The 25,402-nt window shown below is 46.1% G+C and overlaps 1 protein-coding gene across 1 annotated transcript in view; it reads right to left on the reverse strand.

Annotated features, from left to right (window-relative positions):
* Positions 1-25,402, reverse strand: part of SVIL (supervillin) — an 83,965-nt gene that overhangs the window by 44,730 nt on the left and 13,833 nt on the right. The window contains exons 4-14 of the mRNA XM_012654844.1: positions 22,702-22,785; positions 19,655-20,539; positions 19,136-19,297; positions 18,384-18,418; positions 17,743-17,804; positions 17,058-17,197; positions 13,426-13,669; positions 12,404-12,980; positions 11,355-11,574; positions 4,552-4,681; positions 621-668 (exon numbers count right to left, since the gene is read on the reverse strand). Coding sequence (XP_012510298.1) covers positions 621-668; positions 4,552-4,681; positions 11,355-11,574; positions 12,404-12,980; positions 13,426-13,669; positions 17,058-17,197; positions 17,743-17,804; positions 18,384-18,418; positions 19,136-19,297; positions 19,655-20,539; positions 22,702-22,785 — 2,587 coding nt within the window. The remainder of the gene's footprint in view (positions 1-620; positions 669-4,551; positions 4,682-11,354; positions 11,575-12,403; positions 12,981-13,425; positions 13,670-17,057; positions 17,198-17,742; positions 17,805-18,383; positions 18,419-19,135; positions 19,298-19,654; positions 20,540-22,701; positions 22,786-25,402) is intronic.

Genomic DNA, 25,402 nt, shown 5'->3' on the forward strand with positions numbered 1-25,402 from the left:
ACTAGGCATTTCCTCACCTGATTAATAGATACAAAAGACAGGTATTTATGGGCAGCAGGTATAGCAGGAGAATAAGTAGAAGCGTATACAGGTTCCTACAGAGCAAAGCAAGAGGATTAAAGGTGAAAAGAGAAGGTTTATCCCAGTGGGGCAGGCTGGGGTTGGGGGGCGGAAGAGAGACACAACCATGATTTGTCTAACAGAATGTTAATCGACTCATTGCAATTTCAGTTCTCTTTTCAAGAAACTTTTTCCTTGAATGCTAACGCTAAAATAAATCCATGCAAGCACAGTAAATATACCTGAGTCAGTTTTATGCAGTCATTAAATGAGTTATTATAGTTTATATAAGACAGTCAGTTACGGAGAGGAGAACCATGACTTCACTGACAGTTTTAAATATTTTAACATAAAATGCCATCTTCTTTAAAGCATTTTAATTACATGATTAAAAAATAATTTAAGGACACAGGATCAGCTCTCCATCCTGGACAAAGGCTGTACCTTGCGCAGAAGTAAGAAAACCCAACCCAGCAGGGAGTGCACACAAGGGGCTCTCACGTGGTGAGGCGTAGCTCTGGCTACCATCTAGAGGACGCCCATGTTAGAGTCAGGCTTACCCAAAGCAGATTAGAAATGGCATTATCATCCGTAAATCCTCCTTCTTCCTACAGGTTAAAACAAATAGGAAACATTGCAGAGTATTGGAAGAAAGAGCCTCATTAGGGCACCGCAATCATTTTCCAGTGTTTTGTGCCTGCGCCCCACCACACGCATGCACATGCTCACACACGGCGTGGCACACGCGTCAAGCGGCCCCCTCCCCAGCAGCAGGATGACGATCTGTGATTCACGGGTCGCCCCGTCAGCCCTTCTCTGCCTCCCCACCTCACTCTTTACAGTGACTTCATTCTCCTGAGCTGCGATTTGGCATTTCCCTTTCGGCGACAACTGGAACACGAATGTGGCCGATTTACCTTCCCTGCATTTTCTGGGGATGACACAGATCTTAGCTGGATTCACTGACCCCTTCACTTCTGAAGCACGTAGGACAGCAAATCCCTGTCTGGAACTCAGAAATAGACGTGGGGCTTTCCTGGGCAACTCTGTAAAGGATTTTTATTTCCTGGAAAAAGTCTGAGACACTGAATAACTATCTTCACGAAAACTTGGGCATCACCATGGATGCGCCCACGCAGAACAGGCCGGCATGGGGAATGAATACGGATCTGCCATTTAGCAGTAACCGAGACTCCTGCCAGGTCACTGCTTGCCCTTGCGTCATTTGTTTCTCCTCCCCCCTCCGACGGAAGGAGTCGCTCTGGAGGAAACTGACACGACGGCGGGGCACGCCCGGCTGCGCCTGCGCACGAGCGTTTAAGTCAGGTTAGCACCGACCTAGACTAAACCAACAACGGAAGAAAGATAAGAGAGGTGGTGGTGGGGGCAGGAGAAAGTACCTGAACGATTTCCCGTAGGACAGGACAGAGCCTAGGTAAATAATTAGTGCTCTTAAGCCCCAAATCATCAATCCTCCTCGTGTTTAGGGGATAAAATTGGAAAGCAAGGAACTAACCCCCAAGTTGCCCATTCCCAGAGACTTATCTTTTAGTACAAAAGGGAAAACTCTAGCTTGGGTCCCCTCCACCTATTCCTGGGCTGAAAGGCAACCAAATCGTACCATACAGGACCCCAGATGAGGTGCTGGTTACAGCACCTCACACTGTTTTCTTTTGGGACCAACCCTTTGACGGAAACAAAACAATCATGGATTTTCAAGGCAACCTTTTACTTTTTTTTTTTTTTTTTTTAATGTGACTAGAAAATTTAAAAATTACTTAAGGGCAGGGGCTGACATTATATTGTTACCAGGCAGTGCTGACTTCTGTGCTGCATGGATTTTCACGGGAGCCATGGAAGGGGCTCACAGGGACCCTCTAGTGCTGCTGCCTCTTCTACGTTCCCACAGGTTGCAACTCCCGGGACCAGGTTTAACGCACACAAAAGGAACTTAGAAACTGTGAAGCGATGAACTGACCATAAAACCGACTCCTTTCCGCCCTTGCTGGTAAAGATGGAAAGTTCCAGCACCTGCTCTCCCGGGCATCTCCCTTCAGCAAGCCTAGAGCGGCCCCATGCAGCGAGCTCCCATCTGCATGCACCGCGTGTCCCGAGTGTCTTTTCTGAGGCCGCACTCGGACACCCAGCAAGCAGTGGTCATTGTCAAGTGCTCCTCAGCTGTTTGGGGACTGCCTTGAGACAGCCCAGGTTTAAGGCACCTCACCTACCACATCTGAGCACAGCAAAGGGGTCACTGAGGTGCACAGCCAGCCCTTGGAAAGCAGTGAACCAAGGGGATGTCAGGGGCCATCTGCAAACCATCTGACCTCAACAGAACTTGAGATTTCCCAATGTCATTACAAAGGCAAAAGTAGATTGGCTTATTTTAACTTCAAAGAGCTTATTGTCTCAGGCCAAAGTGAACTAGGCCCCTGCGGAGCAGGAGGAATCGTGAGCTCGCTATTGCTCCAGCGTCAGTGGCCTCCATGACCCCAAAGGCAGCACTTCACACGCAAGCCCAAAGCATGCTTGGAGCCCAGTGCTTTGGGTTACTGCGTTTCTACCCCAAGGGCACCTGCCGTAATCAGGCATCTCTTGCCTTCTAAAAATCTTAGCCTCCTGGGCATGATGGCTCACGCCTGTAATCCTGGTACTTTGGGAGGCTGAGGTGGGAGGATCGCTTGAGCACAGGAGTTTAAGATCAGCCTGGGCAACATAGCAAGACCTCATCTCTACAAAAAATAAAAAACTTAGCGGGCATCGTGGCATGCACTTATAGTCCCAGGAGCTACTTGGGAGGCTGAGGTGGGAGGATCGCTTAAGACCAGGAGTTGGAGGCTGCAGTGAGCTATGATCATACCACTGCACTCCAGCCTGGGTGACAGAACGAGACTCTGTCTCAACAAACAAACAAACAAACAAACACACAAATCTTAGCCATGTGCTCTGGAAGTTCAGGTCTCATCCTGTACTCAAAGCCTTCTGGTTTTTACTGCCTAAGATCATCCCTCACTTTCCTAAGTGGGTTGTGTACCTGTTTCACTATTTACGAGGAATATGGATTCCTTTCTTTGTGCTTTTTGCCTTCATTTTAGTTTCCACCTGGTTCCAAGGGACTTCTAGCTTCTGAGGGGCTGGGGAGTCTTCGTAGCTTCCCAAATGGCCAACGACATATCCAGCACTGTGTGGCACCATGGCATATTAGTTGACAGGTTACTGCTAATGAGGTGTGTGCTAGAGTTATGTTTGAACCCATGATTTCAACATTATTTTGAATAAAATTTGTGGGCCATGGGGGCAGATTATTTGAGGGACCCAGTTTTCTTTCACTTTGGGATCTCATTCTCGACATCTGAATTTCACATGGTATGTGAAAAAAGTATGCACCTGTGTATGCTTTCAAAATGTCTAGTTATGTCTGAGAACTTTACAAATGGCTGAGGATCAAGTGTCTTCAGTTAGTATCTTTAACATCATGTATGTCTCAAAAAAGAGAATTCAAACTGCCGCTCCAATGTAACCTATGAAGACACAGAAGTATCATATAAAATAGTGCAGGATATCCTGACCATAGTTCTGTATGAACGTCTCATTTTTATTTAAGTTTCCTAATGCATAAACGTCACATTCATAATTTCTCTCTTCCACAGATGCTTAACTTATTTAGAACTAGAAGGGGTCCAGGTGATCGTCTAATTGGAAGCATTTTTTTGTTTTCTATTTGAAGACTTTTGATCCTAGAAATTGGCCGGTGAGTGTGTCACCAGTGTGTCATTTTTACCCCCAGCCAGAGTGTGAGTTTGCAAATTGTTAGGCCAATCAGCAGGTAAGTCACCATCAGGTTTGAAGGTGTACGCTACCTGGTCAAAATTACATCATTACATCTGTAATTTAACAACTCGTCAATACTGCTGCATATGAAATGCTCGCTAGTATAGACCACCATGTGTTACTTAACTTCATTTAAACTTATAACATATATTGCTGTACATTCTCAATAAAAGGCACACTTACTCGTGAAACATGCTTAAAATTGTGAACTGGGTACTCATGGGCCACAAATGTGTCCTCATTTTGTATATTTACATTTATAAATCTCCAAGTAGGAAAATCGAGTCCATAGTTCATATGCAAATTATAAACTGTTAGCAGTGAATTCAATTTTTTCATTATAAAGGCTTTAATAATGTTCTAAAGCCAGGCTTCACTTAGGTTTTAAACTGAAGAAAGAGCGCGCTCTTTAAAATGTGGGCGCTGCTTGCGGACGCAGTACGTGTGCCAGGCTGGTCCCCGCTTGACAGCATCACCAGACCTGACCTCTTGACCACTTGCAGCTGCCCTGCGACAGCCTTTCCGCGTGTGCCCTGCGGGCGAGGACGCACCAGAGCTTTGCAGAGCGGGAGTTAGATAAGTCACACGTGCTCGGCTCTCGGATGCACCCGCAAGCGTGATGTTAGTGCCAGTGCTTTTTCCCGCCGCGGAAAACGTTACCTTCTTGGTGAGCGACTGCCCCGCTTCCTGGGTGTGCAGGCTGCTGGTGGCCGACGCCTTGCCGCACTCCTGCTTCCTGCTGAGTCTGTTCCTCCAGTCTTCCTCCCCGCTCTTCTTCAGCAGTGCCAGCCTAGGAGGAAAACACGCCAGCCAGAAGGAGTTCAGCACCGACTCTCACTTGCCGTGGAACCGTATTTAGGGACGTGGGAAGTCTTTGGCCAATAAATGACCACAGGGACCTCATTTTAACTTCTGGAATTTCATTTATTCTGAAGATATGTTTGGAAAAATAATACAGTCTCTTTTCTAAGGTGGCCCCAAGGATTTTACAGCTGACAGAAACACAAAGCTGAAGTCTGAGCTGCCAGATAAAACAGGCACCATCATTCCAGCAAAGGGACGGCTGTTTTTCCTGTGCGCTTGGGCTGGGAGCAGAAAAGTGACCAAGGTAACCGTCCCCAGAGAACAATGTCTTCTAGCGACCCCTTCCGGTCACTTGGCGAGATAACACTAAAGGATAAGGCTGTGTGGTAGTTACTTGCAGAAAATACTGAGGAAGGGGGCTTAAAAACATAAAGCTACAAAGCACTTACGATCTCTTAATATCATCCCTTTCAATTAAGGGTAAAATTCGAGGCTTATGACTGTTTCTCTTTCTGTATTTTTAGCCCTGCTCTTTTCCTAGATGAACTTGGTCTTTCCAATCCATCTTCTTAAGACAGAAACTATTTTCTACAAACCCATTTTTAAAAAATCATTACTTCAACTTTCCTCAAGGGAAAGATATATATAAAAAAAGAATCTAATTAAGGAGATTGTTACCTAACCTACTTTAGTTCATCTAGGGGGTGACTTGATATAAAGTTGCTTGGATATTACGATGTGTGAAAGGTTGTTTTTTATGAATATGGGGCTGTTTCAGCCAAACGTATTATAATGAATGAGAAAGTCTCAGACATTTAAGTTGGACAAACAAACATGGGAGAGATGAAAGGCAAAACAAGTCGTGATCATTAAACTCACCTGAGCTGATGCTGAAATGACTGAAAGATTAGGGGGAAAAGAGATGAGAGCCCATTCGCTTTGCGTCGGGTCTGATGGACCCAGGTCTCGTCGGCATCACTGGTAATTCGTAACTGTGTGTTTTTAAGCACCACGCTAGCTCTGGTCACAGTTTGGCCGTGAACATCACCTGAGCGCCTTGGCGCTTATCCGTCGTATCAGGACCTGGACCAGAGGCTCTCTAAGGGCCCTTCCTCTAAGTTTCCTTATTCCGTTAAATATGCGATTGGAGATGGGATGAAATATACCATATGGTAAAAGTTTTGTTAAGCAAATAAGAAAATAAATTTTATAGTATTTAATCAAGAATCCATTTACATCTACGAATGTACATAATCATACATGTGTCTATTCGTTCAGTCAAAAAGTGGAAAGCAAGCCATGAATAAAAGGACTCGCCAAAAGAGGTGGGAGCTCCAACTCTGGACCTAGCCCCTTCCCCAATCTCTTTCTTTCCCTCCCTTCCTTTCTACTCTCTTTCTGCTACCTGGCAGAAGGAAAGCTCTCGAGTGCTGGCAGATCCCATTTGGCTCGAGGTCCTAAATTCTGTAATTCCACGATGTTTAACAGCACTCTGCACGCAGCGAATGTTGTGTACGCGAACACAAAATCTACATTCCTTTCAGTGCTTCGCTCTGCAGCATTTCACGCTGTATAATGACCAAGAGCCAGCTTTTCTCCAATTATTTTGAACGAGTCAGTTTTATTCTAATAAGAGAAAGGAATCTGACAAAATCAAATCTTTGAAAGAAATAATTAGGATTTGCATGCTGCATTAGAGCTACCAAAGGTTTCAAAGCATCAATGAAAGAGACTGTCCAGGTCGGTATTCAATACCCGAATGAGGAAGTACTTCCGATCTTGTCTCACTGACAGTCACCTTGCAAACGGGCCTCGGAACCAGCTTCTGCCTCTTCCTTCATCTCTACAACCACTACAGGCCAGTAGTTCCTCACCTTGACCCTCCACCGTGTTAATGCAATTGGATTCCAAATGATTTAAGAGAATTTTTTAAAAAATCAAATTCACTCTCATGATTTGTTTATTACAAATAACGAGCTACAGTCTTTGAAAATCTTCTCAAAAAGAAGCTCCCGAAGTCTGGGGCAATGATGTCACCTAAATAATCGCATGGCTCCCTGGTGGCTGCTTTGGGGAATCTAAAACTGACTTGGAACAAATCAAATGGTAGGATCTAGAATCACGGCACAGTCCACCTTCCAGTCTGCAGGTCTGCACAGCACCCTCTGAGGAATCTGACGTCGTCACCCCCATCTGACAGACAAGGAACACGGCACGTGCAGGTCAAAGATTTCGTTGACTGAGGTCACACCGCACGTTGGGGGCAGAGAGAAGGGAGTGTGGCCCTTGCTTCCCGGCGCACAGCTCATTTCCCTGCATTAGTGTATCTGCTGACCAGACATGTCTTTCTCCTGCTGCTTCAGGAAGAGCACAGTTGTCTGGCTTTCTTACAATGTCCACCCCCTTCCCCATGGGATGGCCTTCAAAGAATTCCTCCATTCCACAGCCCTGAAATGCTGCTTCTAGATGTGTTGGCAGGGTCATCAGTCAGGGCTTCCAAAGACTACAGAGTAACCAAAATAACATGGAAGAAACTGCTTCGATTGAGCCCACATGGTCCTTGGACCCAGCCCTAGCCGACAGAGTACAAGTGATGAATAACTTTAAAATAACACACACCAAAACTTAAACGTGTTATTCCCGTCCCATTAGGTTTCCTGCTTGGCGTTCGAGAAGCTAAGGAAAGCAGGAGACCTTTCCAAAGCGTTCCCTCCTCCTGCGATCCCTCCTCCTGCGATCCCAAGGCCCTCCAACTCGCCGCAGACCTCCGTGCTGAGAGGTCGAGGACGCTAAGTGTCTGCCCCACCCAGGGCACAAACTCCTGCCGTGCAGTTCAAACAACTGTCAGCGCTTCCAACATCTGCCAAGCCCAAGTGCTATGTGCAGGCCTGCGGCGCTGGGAGCCGGGGCACGTGCCCAGTCCGGGGCTGCGCACCCAGAGAGCGGCGCGTTCGCCTCCTCACCCGAGGGCTGGCCTGGGCCGCCGGGACACGTGCCTGCCAGGCCACCCTGGGAAACGTCTCCACCTCTTGCCACAGCCTGGACTAGGTTGGCCGGGAATTCTGCCCTGCGAGCCCTGCATGGTGACAACAAGGACTTCAGGCCCATAGCCGTCAGGACTGGGTCAAATATGGGACAGGCCAACCAAGGGCTCCTAATATTAAATAAAGTGGTTTAAGTGTTTTTTTTCTCTCTCTCTCTCTCTTTAGAAACCTTCCTTCATTTCAAAGAGCCACAGGCACCCCGCAGATTTCAGAGGGGGCTGCAGAGCGGAGATCAGCACTCACACGAGATCTTGCTCCTGGCGACTTTGCAGGTTGGCGGGTGAATGAGGTGTCTTGTAATGGGGGCAAATCAAAGATCAGAAAAGGAGGGGGCAAAGGGGCAGCAGAGCTCGGTCCCCACTGTCACATAAACCCGGGGCCCTCTAGCGGCTGAGGTTGCCCAGCTACAAGGCCAGAACCCTGAGTTGGCTGGAAAAACGTGAACACAGCCCGGGCTGGGCAGAGCACGGGAGGGAGGATGGACGGGCACGCAGGGACACCAGGGACCTCAGGTGGCCCCTCGAGGGCAGAATCCCACAGGCTGGGGAGAGGTGGAGGTGGGTTCGGGGAGTCCCACCACGTTCCTACACTCCACCAATTCCCCCACGTGAAGGAATCGCTCCTTCTCCCTTTTCCAGAAGTCTTCTCCCCCAAACGTGAAAGCTCTGATGCTGTTGTTTCAACAATTGAGGAAATAAGGTTTCTAAAGTCCTAATGTACTTTTAAAGAAGTATCAACAATTTCATCCCTAAATAACGTAAGAATTATTTGATTCATAAAGCTTCTCAAAACAGTTTCCAAACAGGGACAGTGTAAACACAAATCCTTTAGACAGTTATGAAATAGCAGTTTTATTATCCAGTGGAAAAAGGCAGATTGCCACTAAGTTTCATGCTGCTTACAGCTCAAACTTGACGTTCTAGATGTCAGAGAAGACAAAAAAAGAAAAAGAACTTTAGATATGTTTCCTTAAGCATCACACATATTCTAAAATAGGAGTATATGGAGAATTTCCTATAATTTCTTAGTTCTACACTTTTTATCTACATTTTTTACCTATAATATTGCCTCCTCCTAGTGTTGTCCTCAGCACTAAATGAGATACCACACTTGAAATGCCAGAGGCAGTATATGACACTTGGGGACACTCAGAGGAGAGACTGATGCTACAAGGTTTGCACGCCTTAGGGGGCAGCTATTTAGCAGAAATGGCAAAGGAAATATGTAAACTCCTGGCTCTATTTCTTAAAATCCGAAATTTGGAATTGAAAGGGTGATTGAAAGAAGAAATGAAAAGAACACGGAAATTGAAAAACATTAATAGAGAAGACAGGTGAATCTGACACTGCTGTCTAGCTGGAATTTCTGTCCTTATTCTCCTGCTGTGACAGTCATCTCAATACACTGCAATGTCACCATGGGGATGGGGAGCCAGAGACCAGCCTGGGTCAGTTCTACTCACTACGTGGCCCTGGGGACTCCTTTGGTAAAATGAGGCAGTCAGAGGTGGTTAGAACAAAGTCTGAAAGTCTCAGGATTTTATCTCACCTCAAGAAAGAAAAGTGAAGCCAAATCAGTATATGAATAACGTTCTTATTTTAAATAGGTCAAGCTTCATTATTTCGTTTTAAAAAACTAGAGAAATTAAAGCCCCACTTAGAGAAAAGCTGTCACAGATGGATTGCAAAAATACATCATTTAGTTATTTTCAGCAAAGCACAAGGAAGAGTGCTGTCAAGGTCGGGGGAAAGACCACTGCAACGTATTTTGTATTAGCATAATTTACTACAAACATAGCTGCTAAATAAAGCATCCCTCATCCTTTCCTATATTTTAACAAATAAACTGAATAGCTGAATATTTAGCAAGCATTCATACTATCACGATGCCAGGCAGACTGGGGTCAGGACCCTCTCTGAGACTGCTGTAAGTCACGGTTTCTGCTCGTCTGCACGCACACCTTCGAGTCGGAACGTGCTCCCAGGCAGCTCACGGAAACCTCGCGGCCATTCCTGAACTGCGTGGGTGTCCACAAAGCCCGGGGTAAGAGGCTGCACCTTTACGGTACCTCACATTTTTAAAAATGAGAATTCTACAGTAGGATTAGAATTACAACTGCTTTCAGAAAGATATAGATCAACCAAAATTTCCTACAAACAGGCAAGTAAGCCAAGAATTATTGCATAGTGGATAGACACAGAACGTCATCAAAAGTTCTAAGTCCCAACAGACAGAATATACCCAAAGATGGGGAGTCTCTTTTAAAAGACTTTGAAAAAAAGTGGGCATAATATTACTATTTCTCACTGGGATTTTACTGGGATTTTACCCAGGAATATATTCTGATGTATAAAACATCAGAACTTGTGTATAAGTGATACTTATCATTAATTTCCTTAAATGATGCCTCTTCCTCCTCACCTATCCAGGTATCAATGCTTGGATCTCTGGGATCAAAAGCTCTCTGAGCCCAGGTTTCGTGAAGGACTTCAGGCCAGGACAGGCCAAACTGCTTCCCTGATTGAAGACATCACTCCTTTTATCTGACTGACCTCTTTCCTATGCCCCCTCTGCACAGCAGGTCTAATTTATCATGAATTGTAAATAAAGGAGAAAACAAATAAGATTGAAGAATCTTATCAATTTGTCAGTTGAAAAAGGCTCCGTCTATCTAACACTTGATAAATAATGTTCAAAGATCTTGGCTTGAAAAACAGAAAGAATTTTCACTGTGGTTTGATATATATAGTCTTAGGCAGTTTGAAATGTATCTAGAAAAATAAGAGCGTCAGCGCCTGGCAGAGCAAGGAAACTTCCATGTGGCGGACACGGTTCTGCTGCTACTACCGGGGAGTGGCCGTGATGTCTTCCCCGAGCCTTCCTATCACTACTGCATCTTTGCTGCTTAATTCGATGTGGTTAAGGGTTAACCAGGCAAACACATCCCGAAAATAATTTAGTTCCGACTCTCTGCATCTGTCCCATTTAAACGTATCCTTTGAATCCTACACCATTCTTTTGAATGAAATGAGGTTAGTGTTATTTGACACTCAAATGTAATCTTTCATAGCTATTACCTGGTATAAAATTTCTAACTGGAGTTCAGAGAAAGCATTCATTTTACTTTCTGTAAAGTAAACAAAACTTGGATTCTAATCCCAAATATGTGGACCCCATATATACATTTATCTTCATTCCCTCTGCATACGTTTTACACAAAGTCACAAGCGGACTGTGCACTCGGTTTGCGCCACAGGCATCTGAAAGGGAAACAGCCAGGATCTCAGCTCCCGACACAGTCAGTCAAGGAATTTGATATAAACTAGCAACGGGACAGTGAAGCCAAACAAATGAAGCGAGCAAAAGTCTGTTTCTGTTTGTTTCTTCATCTGAGTCTGAAATGGCCCCTTCAGCATTGCCAGACCAGAGCTGGGGCAAACGCAGGCTACTCTCAAATACCTCGGAGTCCCAGGATTATTCTAGAGTAACAGCACGTCCCCTTACGTAGCCGAAGTCGGGACTTCATCTCTCTGCCCAACACCCCAATCTATTCCTAAAAGCAAGTTATAAGCTCCTCCCCCAGGGAATCGCTTTTCAGTTGGCAAATCTCATTACCTTTCTTTAATGGACATGGTTTTGCTGGGCGAATCAAGGATGCTCTCCCCCGTGGGAGCTTTGATCTCTCCAGCAGCAAACATCGCGCACGGATTCTTGTAGTGCTTCTCCTGCCCTTGTTCTGGAGAATCCTGCTGCCTCCAGGACATGGGGGTTGCAGTCTGAGCGACGGCTTTCCCAGCAGCTGTCCCCTTCTGCTCGGAAGCGGGCTCCCCGAACTCTGCGGCCGGGAAGGAAAGGCGCAGCATCAGCACTTACTCCTCGGGCAAACACCCTTCCGCTATGCATCCCTCGGCGCTGCAGCCCCTGGGAGTTCAATCCGTGGGCGCACGGCGGGTCACCCAACCCACGTGGGTTTATGCAAATCTGCAGCTTGCTATGCTCTGTGGGAAACCGAACTTCCCAGCCGATTGCCCACACAGCAAAACGCTGCTGACAATTGGTCTGTCTCCTATGTGCAAGACACAGGAAGTCGGCTTTAACTATTCGCTACATGCAGAATGCTCCCCCTTCTCCAAAGTAACACTTTAACTCTCCAATGTGCCACATTCACAAACCCAAAGCCCTGCTATAAGTTTATGCAAAGGTAGAAAGAGGATTAAAGTCCCACGCAATATAGCTGTTGCCTGCAGAACAGCGTGGAAGGAAACAGTCTCCAAATCCACAAACTGGGTTCAAGTCCTCGCTTCCTGAGCTCACCCAGCCCTGGACCCTTTGCGTCATCAACTTTAAAAGGGGCCGAAAGCACCAAGTGGCTCACAAGGCTGTCGTGTGAGGCGACGTGACCAAGTCATCCCAAACCCTTATCGGGACGTGTGAAAGGGCCTCAGGCACTTCTGTTGCTTAGAACTTGATTCACGCCCTGGAAATGCCGACTCAGGAGGAAGAGAAGTCTGGGGAAGAGCAAAACTCACACCGAACCTTCCACCAAGCCTAGTCGTAAACTGCCTTTGTAATTTAGTTAAAAGCAATCGCAAACACGTGCAACAAGTCAAGCAGAAACTAAAACCCAGCTGCTTTCTAACACTTTAGAAGCAGTAGTAATTTACCTCTCAGAGAAAACTTCCTTTTTATGCCATTCTCCACGTCCACCTTCTCTTCAAAGGGCTGCCTGTCCTTCAAGTCCGAGCTCCCTTGTGCATTAGTTTTCACAGTGGAAAATCCTTCCAGCTCGTGGGCAAGGTGGGCGCTGGGAGGGTGAGCCAGCTCCAGGCTCCCTTTCCTTGGAACAGCACATCTAGGCTCCTTGTGGACGTCTCCTTCCCTGACTCTGCTAAAGACGGGGCGGGTTGGCTCTGCCTCCTCCAGGGACCCGTACTTCTTCACACCACCGTCTCCACCTGCCAAAGCTCTCCTGCCTTCTGTCTCTCCAAATTCTCTCAACGTCCCTTTGTTTCCACCATCCTCTACCAAAGGCTGCCAAACTTGTGATTTGAGAATGCTTCTAACTGGAGAGTCTGAATTTTCTAGTGAAGAAGGAAACTTATAGTCAGTGGCACTTGTATTGTCATCAAGGGGTGGCTTTGTCCGAAGATCCCCTGCATACATTGGAGCGACCGCAGATGCCACCGTGGACACAGATGTGCTAACGGTAGGTGAGAAAGGAATGAGCTTCCCACTTTGCACCTGGGAGGGACACAGTTAAAAAGCAAAAAGCTGATTAAAAACATTGTCTACATAAACCCTGCTTTATGAACTGACATAAACGGAAACACTACATTATATGCAGCGCCACTGCCTGTCTTAGTGGAAAATCATTCCTGGACGTGGTCATGTAACATGTCTCATTAAACAAAATCCAACTGGGTGCAAGGCAGGTTGTACATCCTATCTTTCTCTCCAAAAGGGGCTCACTCCAGATGACTTCGGTAAGCAAATTATGCAAACAAGAAAAGAGAAGCATACTTGCCGTGGTTATCTTTCTTAGGAATGACGTTATTACCAAATCACCTACAGGTGACGCAGTCTGCCAGCGGGTCCCCATAATGGTATCACTAACCGAAGAGTAATTCTGCGCCGCTACGTTCTAAGAATACACATGCTAACCGGAGTCAGGTCACAGGGCACCCACCTGTTCCACCTCTCCAAGGGTGACCGGCTGCGTCTGGTAGCGGGCGTTCATTCTCCTCTGTCTCACGTCTATTCTGTTTCGGGTAGAAATAGCTTTTGAGACCGGCTGGGACAATTTGTTAAACAAGGCCAACTTCTCTGCTAAGCTCAGAGTGGAGGAATCAGGTTCTCCTGGTTCAGCGGAATCTCTGACCTCATTCGTCTGGTCTCTGGCTGAAGCCTTTTGGTGAGCAGATGCCTGTAATCTGAAAGGAATAAAACGTCGGTAACACGAGAAAAACAAACAAATTTGACATGTTAACTTTCTTCAAAGTGTCACTTAGTTTTGCAAAGGGCTTATTTTTCCCTCCACAGATTTAGGACAGGGGCAGACAGTTTAGTGATTAAACAGGACTGTGACTAGCGGGGCAGGCATGGAACACAAACATCAATTCTACGGAAAGCAGATTTTTAGCTCTGAATTATTCGTAAAAACTGAATTTCCTATTTGAGAAACCAACATCCGCCTAGATATACCTTATCTAACACAGAGAAGTCATATTGTTAGTATCATAATATTCTAAATAAGGCTAAAAGCAGTGCATAGGGCATAGTTAGACATCATCTAAAGATGTGGGTCAGAAGGTGGTCTTTTCATTGTAAATAATTAGGAAACAAAATATTCACCTGCTAATAACAATCTACGACATGGGTTTTTTTTGAGACAGAGTCTCACTCTCTTGCCTGGGCTAGAGTGCCGTGGCGTCAGCCTAGCTCACAGCAACCTCAAACTCCTGGGCTCAAGCGATCCTTCTGCCTCAGCCTCCCGAGTAGCTGGGACTACAGGCATGAGCCACCATGCCTGGCTAATTTTTTCTATTTTTAGTTGTCCGGCTAATCTCTTTCTATTTTTAGTAGAGACAGGGTCTCGCTCTTTCTCAGGCTGGTCTCGAACTCCTGAGCTCAAATGATCCGCCCGCCTTGGCCTCCCAGAGTGCTGGGATTACGGGCATGAGCCACCGTGCCCGGCCTGACATAGGGTTTTGATTTTCACTCGCTCAACACAAATGGTTTAATTTTAAAGATTCTTTCACTCTTTCAGTGTAGCATTTTCTCTCCCAGGTTTCCACCAGTTTTTTAAAAGGTACTTAAATCTGTAATTCCCAGTAACCAGGAAAATGAAGACAATTCCAGGCAATTATAAATCCCTCCAACTTCCAGCTAGAAGAAGAGGGCTTCCAGTGTATGTGGTCCCTGTGAATCTCGAAAGGTTTGCAAGGCTGCTTTCTGCCACCGGCAAATCCAATTCTCAGGTCTAGCAAGAAGTGTATTCTGCCTTGACCCCAATTAATGGCCAATTCACAAGCTGTCCCAGACCAGAGAGCAGGGTCCCAGGTATGTAATGAGGCTGCCGGCAAAGGCCACCTGAGCCTCGGCGTCCTCCTTGGCTCGGTGCAGCTAACTGGGAGGGCGAGGAAACCCACTTCCCCGGAGAGATCCCTGCCTCTGGGTTGTGCCAGCTTTAGTCCTGCACTGTCATTGTATATAGCCTGGTGTTTGGGCTCATAACAGTGAAATAAAGGGGACAGTGACATGGTTTAAGGACATAATTGTAAAACGCCACAATTTAAAACATGACACTCAAACATCTACATTCAGACGCTTTCAGTTGTTATTTTCCCAACCCCAAACTATACCAGCATTGTCTCCCTATAAATCAGAAACAGGGAGGACTGTTTTCTTCACAAGTATTTGTGCCTATATGTGTTTTAAAAAACTGGGTCTTATCGTCATTTCAACATTCCTGTGAAGGCCCCATTTTTCTATTCATCTTTGTGAAGTGCCAGTGTTTTAGATGAAGAATGAAAATTTTTTAGGGACGACCATTATTATGAAAAACAAACAAATGGGTAAGTGAGTTAGTGGGATGCCAGCTCCAACACACGACATAAGCAGAGAGACGAAAGGTTTTCCCCAGCAGGCTCACACGAAGTTATCAGTATCTTGCACTCTGACAAAACAAAATGCCACACATTCCGGGAACGACTCACTGCACTGACTTGTTTTCAGACAAACGAAAGGCATTCGAGACTCTCAGATGCATCTGCGGTCCGGCACCTTCGCGCCGGTGCCGCCGCAGCAACTCTGTCCGGTACCTGGCAGGCTGCACAGTGCTCCTAGCTACAGTGGGACTAGGATGTCTCGCCATGACAGGGCGGCCGCCCCCAGAACACGAAGCAGGGATAGGTTCACTTTAAAAGCAATTGCCAAAGAAGAAACATTCATAAGGAGAGAGAAGAAAAGAAGCATTAAGGAACAGCACAGTTTTCAATTCAGGAACGTTAAATCAAAAATTTTAACAAAATTATGTGCTAATTACTTTGGGGGGAAAAATCACAAAAGAACTTGAAAAGCAAGTACGGACTCAGGAAATAAGAGACAGAGGCCACCAAAGCAAATGGAGGAGGAGCAAGTGTTGAGCTTGGAAGGAAGTTACTCTGTCTTCAGAATACATGTCCCGGTTTTAAAAAAATAACTAAAAAAAGCTACTACTAGCCATCCACAAATCAGTAGAGGACGCCGTTTTAGAATGTTGTTCTCGATCTAATGTTTAACAGAATCAGCGTCCTCGTGCGATCCGTGGAAGCCCATCAGGGCGGCTGCGCTGAGCCTTCACGGGAGGCGGCTTTCCTCACGTTCACTGTTTTGCTCCCACGGGGAGCTGCTGCCTATTTCACACTCGCCATTCAAATGTATATATTTTAAAAAACAAATGAATTTTCCGAGAGTTCCTAATGAATGCGAGAATGTGCTTATCCATACATGCGTTGAGATATTGAGGGAAAACTGGGAGAAAGCGCGGGCGGCTGATTCTGCAGCAGGTCAGAGTGGCCTTGGCACACGGGCCTCCCGGGAAGTCTGCCCTGCCTGACATGAGCTTCCTTTTTTTTTAAAAGGAAGGGTGTGTGTGTGTGTGTGTGTGTGTGTGTGTGTGTGTCCAAGTCAGGCACAAAAAACAATTTTTACAAAGCTGACAAAAATGTTCACTTGATTGAATCAAGTATCTCTGCATGAATCACTCTGGGAAATGGATTCGAACACACTGGAACATGTTGGAACCTGACTCCCTGCAGTTTAGAAAGCTATCAAACAGCCAATCAATTTTTTAAAAATTGTTGGTGATTACTTAAAAACAAAACAAGTCCTTATCTTTTACAGATACATTCTGAAATAGTGATCGATGAAACGACAAGATGTGTGGAGTTGTTTGGAAGCAGTGCGGGAAGCGAGGGGCGTGAAGGGGACGCAGGCAGAGCGGACTGGCCAGGAAGTGATCGCTGTGCAAGCTGGGCTTCGTCCTACGAATCCAGCTACTTTCGTCTTTTACATTTTCCATTGTAAAAGAGATTTGAAAAAACCCGATATGCATAGACAAAAACGAACTGACAAAATTTTTCTCATGTTTCTCTGAGAGATACAATTGCAAAGTCTAGACAGACTGCAGTGAACAAAATCCCTAAATACCAACTTCTCTGTGGCTTCTAGCTATACCATCTCCCCAGCATTTCGTTTTTATTTAAAACTCTTTAATTTTTTTTTTTTCCCTTAAGAAGACATTACAGCTAAGGCCAAGAAATCCTGACAGGGACTCACGTGGCTGCGATGACCACCTCCTCGGTGGTGATGGGCTGGGTGAGGGACCTGTCCTGCAGACGGCGCAGCCTCTGCTCCACGGCTGCGTTTCTCGAGCGTCGCTTTGGAACGTTTTGTTCATCAAAGGATTTTTCCATTTCCTAGGATAGAAACATTGTCGAATCCTTATAAATTCAAGGGAGGGGAATCAGGGTAGTAGAAGGTCTATAGTCTGTTCTCCCTTAGGACCTAAACGAGCGGCTCTGGTGACAGCTGGGTATCATCGTCACAAGTGTACACTCAGGTCATGCTAACGGGTGGCTCGAACCAGTCACAGAGTGGGAGACAACAGGGGCAGAACGGGGAGGGCAGTAGAGTACCCAGAGGTGCACGGAGTAGGCTGGAGCCGGGGAGTCTCCCTCTGGGAGGGTAATAATTTCTTCCTTTCTTTTCCTTTCCTTCCCCTTTCCCCTTCCCCCCTTCCCTCTCTCCCTCTTCCTTCTCTCTCTCCCTCTTTCTTTCTCTCTCTCTTTCATTCTTTCTTTTTTTTTTGATATGGGGGTCTCACTGTGTTGCCCAGGCTGGCCTCAAACTCCCGGCCTCAGGCGATCCCCCCGCCTGGCCCTCCTGAGTAGCTGGGACTCCAGGAGCGAGCCACCACCCCCAGGGGTCACCATTTCTGACCACGCGCGTCAGCACACCTTACCCTGAAAAGCAGCCTCTTGGCAGCGACACTCAGCTTGGCTCGTTCATCCACCTTTTCCTCATCTGCGAGGAGCCACACACAGAAAACGACATCATCAGCAAATGTAAGTCAAGTCTCCGAAAAGCTTTCCAAGCCTGACCTGGCAATCCTTTGACTACAGGCACAGATGCACTATCAACATAACGAAATCACAACTGGCGACACTTTCCCTTTGTGGGGGACCCACTCTTTCTGCTCAGTGAAAAGGTGCCAACTTCCATTGCAATTCAAGTCAAACTGCCCAGACAGCGATTTCTACCATAATTTTTCCTCTTATTGAGATTTAAGAATAGATTTTGTGGAGGGAATTTCTCTTATTTTTAAATAGCAATGGCAACAAGAAAAACCTGCTTCTTGGGTTCAGTTCAGTTGTTTTGATACTGTTCACGCCATTGACTCTCTAACTCTTCTCAAGATCTGGGGAAAGCTCATCTGAAAAGCTCAACTAGGTTTTATTACGTTCACAGAAAGAAAACCTGCAGAAAAGGAAGAAATTGATATACTCCATCAACTTATTCTCTCAAAAAGCCTAAATTCTCCTTATTTAGATCTAATCTAGATGAGATGACAAAGAAGAAGGAAAAAGAAAAACAGATACTTGCCGTCCACGGTTGGCATTTCTGAATGCGAAGTACACCTAGGGGAGATGTTGGCAAATAATAATGAAAATTAGCTGGTGGGAGTGGATGATCCAAATAAAACATCATTTTAAAAGTAAGAATAAAAACACAACGAAGCTCTCCTAAGGAACATCCTCCCGGCGGAAGTTCTAGCTGAGAATACACACGCACGATCGTCACAGGTGCCGTGGAGCGTGTGCACACAACCCCGGCCAAGTGCACCCTTGTGGAGAAAAACCAGGACCGAGTACAACTCATCAAACACGACTGGTGATAAGTTTGCAGACAAACCCTACCATTATCACGCAACAACATATGACAATTAAATATGAATCTCCAATACAAGTAGGCAGACATTTATAACATGAATACCAAATTCCTTAGTTATTTTCACTGTAAAATTTGGTGGACACTCAATTTGGATTCTAATTTAACATGAATGTAAAAAAATTGAAAACATTAAATGAAGAAAAACAGTGTTTCTTACTTCTTACCATCTGACTGCAATTTAAAATTGTGCAGGTACTGTGATACCATTGTAAAGGCCAATATTCTTTAAAAATACCTTTAAATAAGACAAATAAATATCCCCTATAGATTAGATGGAAGAATTTTGGAATCTACCTTGTCCTATGTAAACAAAATCAGGACCACCAGTGTGGTAAAAATCATACAAATCCTGCATTATTTCCCTTACGTTCCTAGACGAGGAAACCACACAGACACACGCCTACCTATCCGATTCCTTTCGTTCTGCTGAGGTTATAGGTTGAGTTCTAAATCTCTCAGAAGTTTTTCTACTTTCGCCAGGAGAGAAATAGCGCCGTGGTCTCCGGGACCCCCTTTCCCGGTCCACACTGCCAGCTCCGCCGGGCGGCCTCTGCACCCGCGATTGGCTTTTAGATCCCAGGGCAGGCAGTACGTGGGGGGAAACGGGAGACAGAGAAAGGGAACAAAGCAAAGGTTTATGCGTCTCCATGAGTCAAGGCACAGACACCGCGAGAGCCCTCTGCATGCCTCTCCCATGCACGCAAGGCGGTGGAACATCCCAGCAACCCAATCCACCCGCTCCCCGTTAGTAGGCAGAAGCAGAATGGTAGTGTTTTGAGCCATTTCCTGTCCAGGTGCCCTGCACACGCTTGTGAGCTAAGCCAATACGATTCAACGCAGGACGCGGCACAAGTTGAGACGTGAACCATTCTGCCAGGGACGTGCAAGCGACACATCAGGGGGACGTCTGAAACACCACCTACAGTTCAGGTCTCTTGCAGGCGTTGGCGGACTCCAGAAACATACTTCGCAGCTGGGCGACAGAGACCTTTGTGTCCGGCACGCCGACGTCCCCAGACGGCCCTTCAGCCTTGGAGCCCTGCGGCTCCAGCTTCGGTGTGGACGCGGGGTCATTGCGCGGCGGGGCCTGGAGCTGAGGGGGCCCCGTGTAGTCAGACAGTGAGCGCGTGAGGACCTTGTGCTTCTTTCTGTGACCGGTGGTCAGCGTGGCTCCCTGGGACACGGGCTCGTTCTGCACGTACAACACCATTTCGCTCCTGCCCATTCTCTCTGCGGGCTGCTGCTGAGCCCGGGCTGGCTGCGACGCGCTTTCTCGTTCCTTCTGACGTTCTAAGGGGACTGTGCTAACAGCCGGCTGACCAAAGTCCTCCTTTCCAGAAGGGTCTTCGTGGCTTCTTGCAAACCCATCCTCCTGCAAAGCCGAAAGGGCTTTCCCACTTTTCTCAGGAGCTTCAGCGAAGAGCACATCTCCCTCTGCTCTGGGTTCACGGACACGCAGAGCTGGCGCGTCCCTTCTCTCACCTTCTGCCACCTTCCAGGCGGGAGGTTCTGCGATGTTCTGGGGGGCTGATCCCACCCAGCTGCACTCGGATACGTCTTCTGGGCTTTCCGCCGTCGCCAGCTTGGCGGCGTGACCAGGGTCGGCTGGCTGGACGTGGCCGCGGCTCGGCTGTCGTGCAGAGCTCGCCGCCTTGCTGGCGACCCGATCGAAGGCCGAGTGTTCCGACTGAAAGGACAGGTAGTGCGCCGGCGCCGGCTGCTGTCTCCTCTGAGTTAAGGGCTCTGAGGCGAGGTCGGGGCTGTCGCGAGCACTCTCCTCTTTCACCAATTTTTCTCTAACCTTAACTCTTTAAGAAAGAAAAAGGATTTAAGTCGCAAAGTGCAGTAATGCTTAATGGGAAGAAAGCATGCGTGGGTCACAGATGCTCAGTGAATGGAAACCAGCTCAACGAGAGAACAGCTTGCGAAAAAGCATTTTGGTGTCTAATGTCAGAAACCCGCTGCTTGCCAGATGAATGATTTTGAACTGAGTTTGCAAATTTCCCTGTGTATACCATGTGGTGCAAAACGAACTCTATCCCCTAGGAAGCTGAGAGGGGTCAGATGCTATCCTGGGGGAGAGTGGGTCCCTTCTGACCAAATAAATGCCCAGCAGATACAGAAAAATTCATTAATATGCACCACCAGCGTGCACAATGAGGCCGGCGCCTTGAATCATAAGCTTTCTGCATGTACAGACTCCCATACAGGGACCATGGGGGAGTCTGCAGGGAGACATACACCTATCAACCAAACGCTACAATCTCATGGTCTCCTGGAAATGTAAGAGCATTCGTGATTATTTATGTTTTCTATTGAGCTCAAGACACAACAAACAACCATCTGTCTTTTGAAGCACCTGACTAAACAAACATTCATAAGCTTTTGCATGCAATGCAAACTACATTCATTCACTCATAGGACATGTGGCCAGTTTGCACATCATTACTAACAAGTGTAGCACCAAAAGAATGTTAGAGAAAAGACATTTGTTGAAAGAATTACTGAAGTGAACATTTTTCCCCCTCTGGACTGCTGTTATGTCCTTAGTTGAGAACTCATCTACTGAGAGATTGCTCCAGCTGTTTCCAGAGTTATTGAAATATCTGAGAGCAAAATAGAAATTCTTTTCAAAAGCTGCAGAAGCAAAACATCCGAAAGCTCTGGCTGTGGGTCCCCTGTCCAGATCCCGGCTCAGCCAGCTCTAGCTGCCCTTCGTAAGCCTCAGTTGCTTTGCCTTTTAAATGGACATAAGAGTGACATAATGCCATGTGATGTTTGCAGAGCACATGGCTTAGTGCTTAGCAAAGAGTAAACACTTAATAGGGTTAGCCAGTTCTGATTTTTCCTTTTCGAAATGCCACGTGGTGAGAAGGGAGAAACCATTCGAACGGTGTGAGGACGGATTACAGACTGAGGTAACCTTCAAAGAGTAGAGAGTGCTTGTGGAGCGGGAAACGTGATTTCCTAGAGAATTGGAGGGCTTTTATTTACTTACGACTAGTCAGCAAAAGTAACTATTTATAATGTACGCTTTATGAGAAAAAAACGGTTTCTTTAATGACAAGTACACCCTGCCAAATTCGATATAAACTCCTACATGTTTTAAACATAAGAGGCAGGGTATCCATGTATGCCTCATTAAAGAACAATCAAAGACACACATAAAAGGTGGTGACGATGAACAGCTTGGGGACAGAGGGCATTCTGAATTGTTATTTTTCCCAGAGACCAGCCAGTGGCGGAAGTTTTCACATTTATGACCTTTGCTAATCAAAAGAAGACTGAAATGTGGTTGGAGTTCCCTGTGGAATGTGTGCTTCTGATCAGAGACAATCTGCGTGTTGTCCCTGCCGAGAACAAAGTGGCCGTTGCAAACTCACTACATGGGTGCTTTGTCCTTCCCAGGACTTGCTCCGTCTTGCTTCTTCTGCCTCTCCCTGCCCCCAATCTTAAAAATGAAACGATAGGGGGTTTTGTCTGCATTGAAAACCACATGCCCTAAATTTAACTGTTGCACATTAACTTCTGGTTTGGAGATGAAGAAACTTGAAAACCAGGAGGCTGGACGGAGGCAAGTGGCCAGACGGGTGCTGGCTGGTCTGGCCCAAGAGCAGAGTGGCTCAGAGAGCTGGTGAGGTGCTCACTACTGCCCCCAACTGGCCAATTCTATGTGAGCGGGGAAAGGGGAAAAACGGGTGTAGTGAAGGGACTGCCAGTCAGAATGAGAGAAAAACACAGGAGGAAGGAGAAGGACTATTAGCACAGATCGGGGCATGTGGAGGAGAGACGCAAGTGATTAGAAAGTGACTTGCAGCAGTCCCTTTTGGAACACGTGATTTTCAAATGCACCGTCGTTAGGAAGAAGGCAGGAGGAGAGTGAGTGTTAGCTAGTGTGTGGGACAGCAAGGCAGGCCAGAGAGAAGAGGCAGCATTCACTGAACACAAGCCAGAGCGCAGCTTGGGATACCTGGAAGGCCAGTTGATAAGAGAAGGTGTGTCCCCTTCGGAATCTTTCTGGAGAAACCACTCATGTTTGGGTTTCCCCGTAATACTGTGTACAAAAAACAAAACTTCAGATAATCTCTATTAAAATGTCAACATACACACCGACTTTATTACAAGTCAAAGCCTAAAGGCTGATTTTTTATTAAGGATAATCCTGGCTTTTGAAACTATATAAGCACATTTGCCCATAGGGTTTATATTCATTCCCTTCGTGGAATCTCCTGGGCCCTTGGCTCACTGCTAAAATCAAGAGACAGAAACAAATATATCTAAGGCCACCCAATAACCTGTTTTTCCAGGTAATTTTAAATTATTAGAAAGTAGTCTGGATAATCACACTTCACCCACAAATACCAGACAATTATCTTGTAAGAAGCTGAACTGAAAATATAAGGCAACTTAATTTCCATAAGTGTTGTTGCGGTATATTGGTAAATAGCCAAATATAAAAAGAGAATCCATGCAAAACGATACATATCATATAAAGAAATAAAAAGAAATAAAAAAGAAATTCAGTGAGAACAATGAGATCGTATCTTTAGTTGCTATTATATGTTTCCCTTTTATATTTATCACTGATAATGCAACAATACAACACTTACAAGCACTAACCCAGGTCCACTTGGCAGATGGTTTATTGGGCTCCTACTGTGTGCAAAGAAATGAGCTAAGCTCGAAGAAATGAAAAAGGTAAATCAGAAATCAACCCAGCCATTAAAATCCTTACACCATGGCAGGCATGATAATACATGATTTACACATTCATTCCTCAGCACACAACTGAATATAATGCAAAGTAGAGTGTGACAAAGTAATTATGTCAGGCTGACGATATTTTAGAGAAAAATCATAGGCAAGGACAACCTTGTGGTAACAACATAAAACGACTCCCAGGAGGGATACTCGGATGACTGACCTGTTTCCTCCTATAATGTAGAAAGAAAAAAAATGGAAATTCTGCGGGCCAGTTAGAATATTTACCAGCCCAAAATCTTACGAACGTATCTGTAGGAGTTCTTCATTCAATGCCAGGCTAGACAAACATTTCCGCTCAAAGCAGTTTCCAAAAAAGAATGAGAATTATAATTAAATTAACTTAATTTTCTAAAATCATTTTAACTGAAAAGTTTCAGTTCTAGTGGACAGGCAAGAACCTCCCACCGCTATTGTACCCCTTGCTGTAACCACTGAAATCTGTCTCATTCTGGGCTTGGATTGATCTATTTTTCTCCAGTAAAGCTTCCCCAATCTTTCTACACCCAAAACTATCACCCACTTCCTGATACCAAACCTTATGGCAATTTTGCCCACAGAAAATAAAAAATTACGATGTGTTTAAAGTCATTTTTTCCCCAACCCTAACGGGTCCGATTTCTCAGCTTTTATTTGAACACAGGAATAGCTTAGCACATCACCTGCAGCTCAGCGAGGTAGGTGGCGGGGAGGGGGACATAACAGACACTTGCTTTTGAAATGGTATCAAGTTAATATAACGATATGCCTCCCTCATACAGTCACTCTGAAGGCCCGAATGCTTTTTGTATAAACAGAGTGCCTCGTAACTATGAAGACTACGAAGTACTACCCAACTTTTTGAACACGACCTTCACCGACGAGAATACAACTTGGTCAGCATCACCGTAGACAACCGCCAGGGGCTTACGAGTGTTAGGGCAGCGCATGTAAGATGGAAATCCTACACGGACACAGGTGACTTGCTGGCCCCCCCATTCTCTACACTGCGACATGGAATAGCCAAAACCGAACGACCTAGCAGGGCAGTGAATACTCGAAGTTCGACATCTCACGTGCAGAGCGCCCCTGACCTGACGAGCCTTCGATTAGTGATCTTCCGACTTAACGATGATGGGCACTCAGTGGAAACCGTACCTCAAATTCAGAATTTGGCTCTTTTCCTCGGCTGGCGATAGTCGGTATGATATTCTCATGATGCTGGGCAGAGGCGGGAGCCGCAGCTCCCAGCCGGCTACGCGATCATGAGAGTAAACCACTGATGCTCTAGAACGTCCTGTGTTGCCAGGCGATTGTGCCCAACTGTCGGCCGTGGCGAGTGTTCCGAGCCCCTCTGAGGTGGGCGAGGCTAAGCCATGGCGCTTAACAGGTCAGGAGTATTCACTGCATTTTCGACTTACAATGTCTTCTTTCTTTGACTTACGATATTTTCAATTTACAGTAGGTTTATCGGCTTGTAACCCCATTGTAAGTCAAGGAGTGTCTGTGTAATAAACACAAATGTGTATAACATGAAATAAATGTATGCGAAGTCATCACGCCTAGAACATGGTAAGCCTTTCAAAATGCTTTCTCTCCTTCCTCCTGCACAGTCGACAGTGCTGAAAGCTTATGACCTTCTGTTTTTATGTCTTAAAGACATGATACATACAGAGCTCCAATTCGGAAGTCATGTGATTTTAAGGAGGGTGAGTTCAGCCCCACCGGGAGTGTCTCAGTTTGTCTTAAGACAGTTGACAGGAGTGATTTAGAACAGTATGTCTCCAAGCAAGGCTTTCAGGATCCTTGAAGTTGGTTAAGGCATGTGTTTGGGTGAGGTTTTCTGCCATCAGAAACAGAACAGAGAGGGGGCTGAGGGGAGACCTGAATTTGATTCGACACTGACTGTGCACGAGGCTGTCCCGGCCCCG

The sequence above is a fragment of the Propithecus coquereli genome, unplaced genomic scaffold (assembly GCF_000956105.1).
Source record: "Propithecus coquereli isolate 6110/MARCELLA unplaced genomic scaffold, Pcoq_1.0 Scaffold45, whole genome shotgun sequence".
In the NCBI taxonomy this organism is placed as follows: domain Eukaryota; kingdom Metazoa; phylum Chordata; class Mammalia; order Primates; family Indriidae; genus Propithecus; species Propithecus coquereli.